The 12,421-nt window shown below is 26.6% G+C and overlaps 1 protein-coding gene across 1 annotated transcript; it reads left to right on the forward strand.

The window, feature by feature from the left end:
* The first annotated feature begins 8,311 nt into the window (after positions 1-8,311).
* On the forward strand, positions 8,312-11,917 carry LOC112638382. Its single transcript, XM_025409969.1, has 3 exons — positions 8,312-8,460; positions 10,290-10,476; positions 11,319-11,917. Exons 2-3 carry the CDS (start codon positions 10,290-10,292, stop codon positions 11,495-11,497), a joined length of 366 nt encoding a protein of 121 aa, XP_025265754.1. The 5' UTR covers positions 8,312-8,460; the 3' UTR covers positions 11,498-11,917.
* The last annotated feature ends 504 nt before the right edge of the window (positions 11,918-12,421 follow it).

Raw genomic sequence — 12,421 nt, forward strand, 5'->3', positions numbered from 1 at the left:
TACATATCTTTTCTAATCGTTGTCTATTATTTTAGAAATTTCTTTTGTTTTTAATAGTATTGTGCTATTATTTATACATAATCCTAATGCAGGAACAAAAAGAAATACAAGTATACTCCTGGCTTTGTGTCAGCCTATAGGTCTTTCTATTTTCAGTGAAGTTATGCGCTGTAAATTATATCTGTGAGAATGTAACAATTAAGGTAAAGTAATGCGCAACTCTTAATAAAAATATATATTTGATGTAATATATTCTACTCAAATTTCAGGTTAATGAAATTGACAAAACAATTCATCAACTTACATATTCTATTCGATATGCAGATATTTGGAAGGAGATAAAAAATATTGATATAGCAACAAGTAAATGAAATTGTTTAAGTAAAATAAGATTTCTTGTGCACAGATATCTCAATTTACTTTGCAAATAATGCTTCATTCGTTGAAATTTAATGGAATGAGTGTCTTCTACTTTGGCAATGACGTCCTTCGAAAAGTTTATCTTTGCATTTATCTCTTTTCATTTCATTTTTTATTGTTTTTTATAACTTATAATAATTGAATGAAATTTCTCTTTCTCAATAATTTTTCATCAAAACTTGTTTCTACTGTTTCTCATTATCATGAAATATAATAATTTCTTCGGTTATTAACGTATTTTATTGATATTTCCAATGAAATACTATTCTCACATTTAATAATAGTTAATTGATTAAAGTTTTTTTTCCAGTTTTGCATGACGATCATATAACTCCTGATTATTATAGTGCAATTAAAGATAATTATTCATTTTAATTGACTTATAATTAACTAACATTTTATGGAATTTAACATTGCAAGAATACATTAAGATTATTTGGATTATACTAATATAACATTATAATTAAACAATAGTGTACAATTATAAGGATGGCATTATGAGATCGTTTGTTATCGACATTAATATTATATGATGGTATTGATCGACTATGTCATTCTGCATTTATGAAGAATTAAATGATGATTTGACATTTTTACTGTGCATTATTCTATCTCTTTAATGAATGATTTCAATCAAATGAGTTTGAATAGATAGTCCATGTTAGTTTGCAGCAGAAATCGTGAGAGTGATTACTATCTATGTCAAATACAATAGAAAAGGCTATATATCCTTTACTTCTAACAGCTTCAGTTCTCGGTTTATGTGTCTATTTTCCAAAGAAACTGTATTTACGTATTTTTTATAATATAACAATATGGATTGCTTATGGATGTTTTTATTATTATATAGTGACAATATTTAAGATAGAGGTATGGTTTCAATCAACTTCTAATATAATTTATATGCAGATTGGCATTCTTGCTACTATTACATCTATTGTTACAAATGTATATCAAAATAAGGTAAATATGTATATTTTTAATTTGCAGAATAAATAAAATATAATATTTTATGTAATAAAGATATTATCTTTTAAAGGATGATTATGATATTTTCCTAATTTTATAATTTAAAATTTATAATTTATTATTTAATACATTAATATTATTCATATAATCTTAACGCTATATATAATAATTAATACTATTTATTATAATATTTAATTGAATTGTATTTTTTAATATTGATTAGAGATTTCGAATATTTATGGGAAGACTTGCTGCTGTGGACGACACGTTAAAAGAGTTAGGCACTCCCAAGATGTATCGACAATTACATGCATATGTGAAAAGAATATTAATAGGATGGTTCATATTTACTTATATAGGAAATACATGTGATAGCATTTGGTGGTTTTATCAAGTAAAGGATCTTCGATACATGATTGTACCTTACATTATAAATCATTTTAAATACGTCAACATATTTGAAGATATATTATTTGTGACTTTTCTGTGGTTTGTATAATGTTACACCAGTATACCTAAATGTAATAATTTATTTGATAATAAATCTAGTTATTTATTGTTTTAATACATGTATTTTATAAAATATATATTTATAAAGTTATTACTCTAAAAAGAAATACACTAAAGAAGATAATAAATAATTTTTTAGAGAAGAATCTAATATTTTCAATAAAAATGTCTCGAGAAAAAAGAGAAATGTATTTCATATTCATTTTGCAGAAACTAAACTTGACTAAAACATTTCATCGTAGATTATTTTCATTTCGAGTAATTATGTATATAGTTAATTTTTTGGTATATTTTAATTATTATATAATTAAAATCGTCCTTTGTAATAGGTATATTGGTACTAGATTTGACAAGGTAAATGAACACATGAAATATCTATTGATTAAAAAAGAGTATGGATTGAGATATACATGGAAAAAATCTGCGCTGACCACTCAAGGATGTATCATGTACACTAATAAATACAAGTGTATATTGTGGACTTCAATGTAAATAAAGATAATAAAATATATATCTTCGATAGACATTAATTTAAATATAATCTATTAAAATAAATAATGCATATATATAGAAAAAATTGCATTTATGCAAACAACAAAGAAATGATTTTTCCACACACATCGCGTTTATCTTTTCGTTCTTTCATTAATAAATTTTATTCTTTTATAGGCATGTCCATCTGGAATTATGTCAAATCGCTCGTGAATTAAATATAATATTCAGTCCCCAATTGACTATAAAAATAATAATCTATTTGGTAAATATAACAAGATCATGTTATTATGTTATTGTGCACGTACAAACGAAGAGTCACATTATACTTGCACCGGTTTCCTGGTTGTCTGTGTTTTTTTGGATAGGTATGCACATAGCCAGACTCTTCTGCTTAAATTATGTCTGCGAGAACGTCAGTGCTAAGGTAAATTCTCGCATCTTTCTCAATCCTGTAAATATATATATATATATATATATATATATATATATATATATATATATGCTTAAATATATATTCATTTATTTATTTGTTACTTTTTTATTTTGTATTTATTTGTTTATTAATAATAAATTATCGCGATTTTAGGCTAACAAAATAGAAAAAATAATTCATCAATTGACAGATTTTCTTCGGTATGCTGATGTTCATGACGAGGTAAAATATATTTCAATAATCAAAGTAAGCCAACTAAGTCATTTAAATTTTCATAATTATTCTACTTATGCGCAGATTTATCAATTTTCTTTACAAATTATATATCATCCGTTGAAATTCACAGGACTAGGTCTCTTCTATTTTGGCAATGATCTTTTACGAAAGGTTATTACATTGATTATAATCTTATATTTTATATCTTATATTTATCTCGTTTTATATCTACTTTTTATTTTAACATTATTTTATAAATAATTAGATTGTAATTTTTTATTACATCTTTTATATGATATTTTTATTTTTATATTTTGTAGTAGTAGAAATTAGATTAACATACAAAAATACAGGTTATAGTGTATTATATATGTAGTGTATTATATAGTGTATTATATATGTAATTTTTTTATGCGAAAAAATTTAATTTACATATTTTCTTTCAGATTTTTATGACAGTTTCCACATTTGTAATCTTCATACTGCAAGTGGCTGCCATACCTAAAAAAGAGTCAGATTTTTAAAAGAAACTTGTCAAAATTATTATTCTGTGTGTACGAGCATACATTAAATAAAAATTTAAAATTTAAAGTACACGTTACATAAATCATGAACCATACAATTAATATTCATTTTATCGAATTTTGCATTTTACAATATTCTTTGGGTGTTCCAAGATGTTCCAACGTATTATCTATATATATGATAAAGATCTTAATATACACTTATTTAGATAATAATAATATGTATGCAATGTAAAGGCATATGTTATGCGACCTATGATTATGCATGGTATAAACTGAAACAGAATTAAGCCAGAAGTCTGACAATGATTTGTGCCAAAAGACCTCTCTATATACAGGAAAAATATTTACAGGATATTTACAGGAAAAATATTTCCAATGACATTATCCATGTTTTGTAGAGTAAGATAGGTACTTAAATATTCGCGCAATTTTATAGAATATTAGATTATAATGTTTTCTTAAAAATATATTTTATATGTACATATCTTATAAACATTCATTTGTATCTCTTATATTTTGCTTTTAGCTAATCAGATGGTTATATATCCTGCTGTAGTACTGCTCGCTAATTAATGATTTTTGGACATTCACTTGAATATAATCTCCGATAGACAACAACATTTAATTAATGCATCAAACTGTTTAATTCATGTATTCACGTGATAAAGTGGTATCGCTATAATTCGAACAAAATAAATTCTCATGTGTATAATCAATTGCAATAAATAATCATATTTATATTATTGAGAGAATATTTTAAATTTTATCAAAACTGTCTTATATATTATTCAAGCTGTTTAATTGATTTAAAATCTCAATAAATTGTAGAGACATAAATTTAAATGTTTCAAATTAATAATATTATCTCTTTACATATGCATATAGACATATTTAATATAGCAATTTACATGTTGAATTGTTAATTAAGTTATTGTTTACTCACAATATCGATCGCACTTGAACTGTCAATAAACATCATCTCTCGCACACTTCATTATATTATTATAACAATTTATATATTGATGTAGACACATAGATACGTATACACTACTAAAAAATATATCAAGAAACACGGTAGTGTCTTGAAATCGAGTGATCACTCAGGCGCAAGACACACCGTGTATCTTTACGCGAATGGTTAAGTTGCGAGTAATGCATATAATGGGTTCTCAATAACCGTTAAATCAATCAAATTATGTTATGAGGCTTGAAATAATTTTTCAATTTTACAACCATAAAATATCTAGTAAAATATTCATTTTTTTATTATCTTACCTTAATACTTTTATGTACAAAATAATGAGAGGCATCAATTGGTGTAAAGAAAACACACAGTTGTTTTTAAGAAAAAATATGTAATTGTTAATTGCAAATTACATATTTTTTCTTCGGAACAATTATATGTTTTTTTTTTACACCAATTGATTCCTCCCATTATTTTGTACATAAAAGTATTAAGGTAAGATAATCGAAAAATAAATATTTTACAAGATATTTTATAGTTTATGTAAAGTTAAGATATTACTTTAAGCCTCATAATTCGAAAAGTACTCAATGAAAAAATACTTTATTATAGTGTTTTGTAAAGCTCTGTACATAAGCTATAAGAATATGCAATAAAGAATAGGTGGTACCATTTAAGAAATTAAAGGTATCCTTGACCTGACCTTAACAATGCCATCCAAGATCAAACCAATGACATCACCTTATGCTCAAAACCATACAATTTTTGTCGAAAACGATTTTTTCTAAAATGCTTAGTTTTTGAAAGAAAAGGGATGTACGGGTGGTCCAGAACATCCTGTATATATATATACATATATATGTATATATAATTCAATAGAAGTATCAATATCAAATTCTCATACATACATATGTATGTATATCCTTGTTGCCACTCTCTCCTGAATCTGTTGGTAAGAGATTATTGTAAAATAGATAAAAAGCCCCGTTTTACAAATATTTTGCAGATATATATATCTTTGCAAAATATTTGTAAAACGGGTCTTATATATATATATCGGAACAAAAATATTAATTATAAATATTTTACTGTCTTTAAAAAAAATTGCATTGTCCAAATGTATTAAATATTTTAAAAGAAAATTGGGTGAGAGAGAGTGAGAATAATAGTCACTTATTAATATCTTATTATACTATTTTACTATTATAGTAAAAGTCACAATTATATTTAATGTATAAAGTACTTATTACTTTTTCAAAATATTCATGTGTAAACTTTTATTAATAATTTTATACTTTAAATATTAGAAAACGTTTATTAATAAATAGAATTTTATTGAATTAGATAATTTATAAAATTATATATAAATACATTATTATATTATTTTAATATTACATTGTTCATGTAAAACGAGCAATGGCGCGCGCGAATCGCGCTCTTGTGTGTCCCAGTTAGGTAAATAATATAAAAGTACGTTTTGTGCAATACGCTTAATATTCGTTTATTGTTCATTGGTACAACAATGTTAGCAGACTTTCTTTCCGTAAAAAAAATTTTATTCTAAAAAGTTTAACATTGTATTGTTATGTAATAAATTTCTGAAAAGAATGTCAAACGTGTATCTTTGTGTTTCTTTTTGGTTCTTAATTGTGGGCATATTTTCTTTTGCTATTGATAAAAAAGTTAAATCGTCAGACGAACAGCTTTCTTATACAAATTTAATCGCATCGGTAAGTTAACTTTCCAAGAATATATTTAAGATAAAAATTGAATTTATTATGATTATATATTGAATATATTAAAACTGGATTTATTTCTATTTATTATAATAACGATGCTATCCACATAAGACATTTATTATCGTATATTATTAAAACATATTATCATATAAATATCATAATCTAGTCGAAAAAAAATATTCTTTTTTTTTATTTGTAAGTACCTAATAAAATTATCTCAAAACATTATTTCTCTATTATTGTTATTTTATGTTAATTTTAAAGGTATTTATTTTAATGAGATATCTACCAACGGAATCTCACTTAACTTTACTGTTAGGCGGAGATTATAATGAATTTCTTGTACAATCATATATCAATATGACACCTATAGCATTAATAAATAAAACAAATCTTCGATTTGATACGCTCTGGACATTTACCCTATCAAGATATTCCTATCTAATGTTCGAGACTTACCAATTTCACCTATTTTCTTCAAGCGCATCGTTTCCTGCTAGTGACATCTTCTCAACTCCTTTTGCGAAATCTGTTACAGGTAAATAATAATAAACCAATTTAATAAATATATAATTTTATGAAAAATATGTATAATAATATGGAACGCCTCAAAACTAATAGTACAATCAAAAAGGATGTAATTTTATATAAAAAGTAAATCGAAAATACATAATAAATATAATAAATATAGTGAAATTTTATTATATACAAAATTCTTTTTTAGAAAAACAAATTTGATATTAAAATAGGTGCGCAATTCATTTTCTTTGGTCTTAATAATCTAAATTATATGTTACTTTTACTTATAGTTATATTTCTCTTGTATCAGTTCTGACAGCTTACTTTTGTCGATGATAAAAATTTATCGCGCAATTTGATAGCAAAACAACGCGAATCCATATGCAATCGAAACAATTTAGAGATTTGGGATTTTTCAATTATTTTCTTTCACACATGTACAACTGCGAGAAAGGGGAAAATTTTCCTTTGTATGCATTCGCGCTTTGATCGGAAAAGTCGACCACCATTGGACGGTATGCACTCGATCGGACATCAGTGCGTATAAGTGTGTTTAGTATCTTTCCGAGTGTTATATTCACGTGTTTATGCATTATTATTTATGGTATCCGCCGGCAGTTCTTTGCGGATATTAAGAGAAAAGAGAATAATAAGAAAATATTAATAGAAAAGACAAGAATAGAAATGCATCAGTCTTTCGGGAGACAGTAAACGAGAGAAAAAGGAAAAAAGATCAAAAGAAAATAGCTCCGTGGTTGAAGGAGAAAAGGGAAAACGTTCAAGATAACCGAGTACTCTTTTCAATTTATAGAACTTTTCGCTATAAAATGCATCTCTTCTTAAGATTGTCGGGAGGATCTATGTAGTTCGGTACTCTGTTTACGATTATCGAAGGCGCCAGATGAGAAACCAATAAACACACGTTGTTATCGACACGTATAATTATTGTTTAATCTCAATTTATTTAAGAGAATTTGAAGCAGCGATACAGCCTTATATCTTATTTCATGCGCAAAATTATGCGAATTCAAAGAAATCAATAAATTCTTAAATGATCTAAATTGACAAAATTTTAATATTAAAGAGAAACAAGAGCGAAAAAATAAGTGAGAGAAAAATGCATTAACATAATATATTAAATTTGTGTTCCAAAAAACAATTCATTTCCAGATCTCTTTTTTTCACATTTCATTCACACTTGCGAAAAAACTAATTTTAAACTTATTATTAGCTAGTCTTCTCTTTTTGAAATACCTTACGTAAATGGATTACTGCATTAATAGATTACGAAAAAAAATTTAAGAATAATGAGGTTATATCGCATACGAACTAATTTTCGCCGATAAATTAAACCGATACATTTTTAATTGTTTTGCTCTCACGGCGTTTTGCTCGACGACGTGCGATCGAGCTTATTATCTTCACAGTAAGATGCCACGAGTTGCCCGCGTTCGCAAAACATAAATACACAAAACATAAAACACAATTATTTCCCCCATCCGCGGGTTCATATTTTGAAAGATGTACGACCTTCCTCAGATCAACGAGAACGACTCACCGACGATCACGCAGTTCTTTCAGACAAAGAAAAATTATAGTTGGATTACCGTTTTGAATATTTAAGGAAGATTTCCGGATCAAAGTGCAAAATCTTTATAAACTCTCAAGGTATGTAAAAGAAATCTTAAAGTAGATATTAGAAATAACGTTCAGAAATTGCCTCATCAACTTTAAAGACAAAATGTTAATTTAGTTTGGCATTTCATTTCAGTATATATATTTAGAGTTTTATGATAAATCGTGAATAATATAATTAAAGTTTGATCTATCGGAGCAATAACGCTACGAATTGGAAATGTGCGTGTTTTCAGTCATACTAATCGTGAGGAAAAGATAAATAATATTAGATATAATTCGACATCAATATGCGACATTTCTTTCAGTTATAGCTTAGTTGAACGCTAATTTCTATCTCTAATTTCAATGCGCCGCAAATAGAAGTGGTTTGCCCTATATTAACGTTACGCTTTTTCAAAGCAGCAAGCCAATGTGTCTACTGCGGTAATGACTCTGACACGTCTAATGAAATGTTGTTTGCGAATCAATCGCGAATAAAATCCCTCATCAACCTTGAAACATCAAAATAAAAGTGTATTTATGTAAATTGTAGCCTAAAACGATGTAGTTCAAATTAAAAAGTATACCGATATTCAAATTAATATCGAAAGTACATTTAAATTCGATCTTTATTGATATAATGAAAATATTGAGGCACTGAGAAAATTATCTCTATTTAGTTGTAAGATATTGAAAATGAAATTTTGCTTTTTATAAAACAAGCTTCGATATTTGTATAAAGTATATATATATATATAATTATTCGTTCATTAATTCTAAAGACATTTTAATAGATATTTAATTTTTAAAGCTCAGTTATTAATCTCTTCTAATATCTTTACTAAAAACAAGACTTTATACTTTCAAATTTAACGGAAATACATGCGTACATGTATGTGTGTATTTTCGTACAAACTATGAACAACACACGGTATCATTATTGGAAGGTCACATCCTTGAAAAGTCGCGAAATAAATATCGTTAATATCGTTAATCCTAACTGAAATATATGGGAATATAATTTTGAATTATTAGATTCGTATTTATTTATATTTTTATTTTACAGGCCTGTGCATTGTATAAAACCTTTTTATTTCTTTAAACTACAATCTGCATATAATTATCTGTTTGTCCGAGATAGTGTATTTGCTGTTTTTACAAATGTAGTCAAAAACACACTCCTTCGATAAATATATTGAATATCTTCACGATTATCGAAATAGATGTGAAATGAACATGCAAAACCTTAAAATAACAAGATCTCCGCGTATTAATATTCATTTGATTGCAGGATAACATAATAAGCGTGTGAACAAAGATTGCTATCATGGATAAGCATACTGAGAGGCATCTTCTCTTTTTTCTTGTTTTGTCGGAGGCAATTTCCGTCGCGACGATTGCATGACACGCGTGAACAAAAATACGCGATCTATTTCTCTCTTTCTTGCATCGTGAGATTTATATTTAAATGAGAAATATCTAAAAACAGTAACTCTATGCATCTTATGCGATCGTCATATATATCAGTATTTATGAAATTTTATTTTAACGTAAACAGTTTGTCTAGTCCGCGCGTGTTCCAGATATTCCTTCATTTTTTTAATTCATTTGGTCGAAGGTTGCGGAATGACACTGCTGTTCACAATTTCAATCTACTTTTAATTAACACATGCTCACTTATGTTTTATATTCTCTAATTATTTTTCTATTCTCATTTATCTTTCTATCTCCGAAAAAGCTTATTTCCTCTGATATAAACATAAAATATAAAATAAATATTTCTCTGATAAATATAAATATATAATATATTCCATCTTTTAGTTTTTTAATCCAACCTCGTGTATGCGTTCGCGTAATTAAATGAGAACGGATATTTTCAGATGTTCACGAACCAATTGAACGTGCTTGTGAGCCTGATGATCGTCATCGCATTTCTTATGTCGGAATCAAGAGACGCACAAACGAACGGCTACCCCAACCAGAAGCCGACCTTGCCCCAGAAATATTGTGGTGTAGAGCTCTTAAATACTCTACGTACAGTCTGTAATGATAATAGTAGATATCAAGGTAAGCACAAAAGCTAATCAATACGGAATATATTTTTTTTCGCTTATATAAACGAATCCAAACGCCAAATAGGATAGATAATACATCGGTAATGGATTAATGAGCAAAATTTTTTATTTCTGCAACAATGTTAAATAATATATTTCTTTCCTAAATGTATGCAATGTTTTCTTTATCAGATTTTAGTATTTGTAATTATAGTTGAAGATGATAGTTTAACCAGCATGATTCATTTATGAATTTTTTAATGTATCTCTTATTGTTAAAATTTAATCGCATATGCGTGTGTGTTTTATACAATAAAATAGAAGAAATTTTAATTAATTGTTAAATATTGTTTTAATTGCCATTTAGATTATAAATATTTTATAAAATATGTTATACAAATTTTTTAAATACTGTTATTAATATGATATACCGATAAATCTATTCTGTAATCTATTAAAAATCATATAAATGCGATAGTTTTTTTTTAAAGCACATGAAATATTTATAATAAGGCATTTGTTGGACAGCGATTATTTATCCATGTCATTACGTAGCCTTCGACTAAACGAGTTTAAAAAAATGAAGCTATCTGGAATGCGCATGTACCAAATGAACTGTTTACTAAAATAATGCCTTATTATAATTCTATTGACCATCTCATTTTAACCATTGTATATATGATTTGCGGAAATTCTCGATGAAACGATTTTGCGCATTTGTAATAATCATAATGTTTAGAAAGTTAATAGAAAGAGTTTGAAAGACAATATTTACACGCACAGAAAGTGTTTGAACGATACGATCTTTTTATATTATTTGTACACACTGCTACAAAAGTTTGCACTTTTTTTCAGAAATGAAAAAGGCCAATCTTCGGTATATTTCCGACTCTTCCCCGTTCCTGTCCCGAGCAAGAGCAGAGGAGACGTTGAAGGAACTGTTCGCCGATAGGCCACGAAAATGGGAAGACCTCTATGAGGAATGCTGTCGCAATATGTGCACATTAATCGACCTGTCCATGTATTGCGCTTAACTGTACTTAAGCACTTGTCCGGAAATCAGTAATCCTTCGAACTCCGCTTTACCCCTTGATCACCATGCAACCGAATAAACCCAGACATAAGTGCATATATCCATATACTCATACACACATACATTACATATGTACAATACACGTTCGGAAAGTTTACTAGTTGCATCATGACTCATGCTGGGAACTGATTTCATAATAACGTTTCATAATAATTATGTATTATATTTACGTAATTTTTTACGAAGAAACTGATTCTCTTGACGTATGATCGTGTGCGGTGATTCTTTTGTTCGCGATTTCCTTCCGAAAAACGAAAAGGCAGCGAAGAGAAGGCAAAACTTAAGAAAATGAAAGAAAAGTAGTCTTAAAAAAATGAAATATAAAAACATCAGAAATCCCAGAAATGCTCTTTACATTAATCGTTATAATATTGTTCAATATTAATTATAATAATATTTAAATAAGTATTATTATATTTCTCGAAAATTAAAAATGACTTTTTTGTGAGAATACTTTATATGCTGTAATAATGTGACAATCTATTATGTAGATAAATTGTTATAAAATAATAATTAATAGATATTAATTATTATAAAATAATAATTAATATATATTAATTATTATAAAATAATAATTAATATAAATATTGATTAATATAAAATAATTTAAAAATAAAATCTATTTAATCCGATTTAAGTTTTTTTCCATTTTTAACTCTCGATATTTATTTAAATATTTTACAAATTCAAATATGTTTTGAACAATTCTTTCTTCTCTTACTCTGCCTTTTATATCATCATAAATCAATTAAAATTTTTGTAATTTCGGACAATGTATTAGCACTATACGTGGAAAACAACATTTTAATCAAAATTGTTTTACTTGAATTGTTAATTATTTAATAAATTGATGGTATAATAACTT

This window comes from Camponotus floridanus, unplaced genomic scaffold (assembly GCF_003227725.1).
Source record: "Camponotus floridanus strain SB8 unplaced genomic scaffold, Cflo_v7.5 scaffold298, whole genome shotgun sequence".
Classification (NCBI taxonomy): Eukaryota; Metazoa; Arthropoda; class Insecta; order Hymenoptera; family Formicidae; genus Camponotus; species Camponotus floridanus.

What these genes read in the sequence shown, in the direction of transcription:
- LOC112638382 (XM_025409969.1), top strand. Translation starts at nt 10,290, where the DNA reads ATGTTCACGAACCAATTGAACGTGCTTGTGAGCCTGATGATCGTCATC. An exon ending in TGATAATAGTAGATATCAAG is followed by an intron (nt 10,477 to 11,318) that starts GTAAGCACAAAA and finishes ACTTTTTTTCAG; the next exon opens with AAATGAAAAAGGCCAATCTT.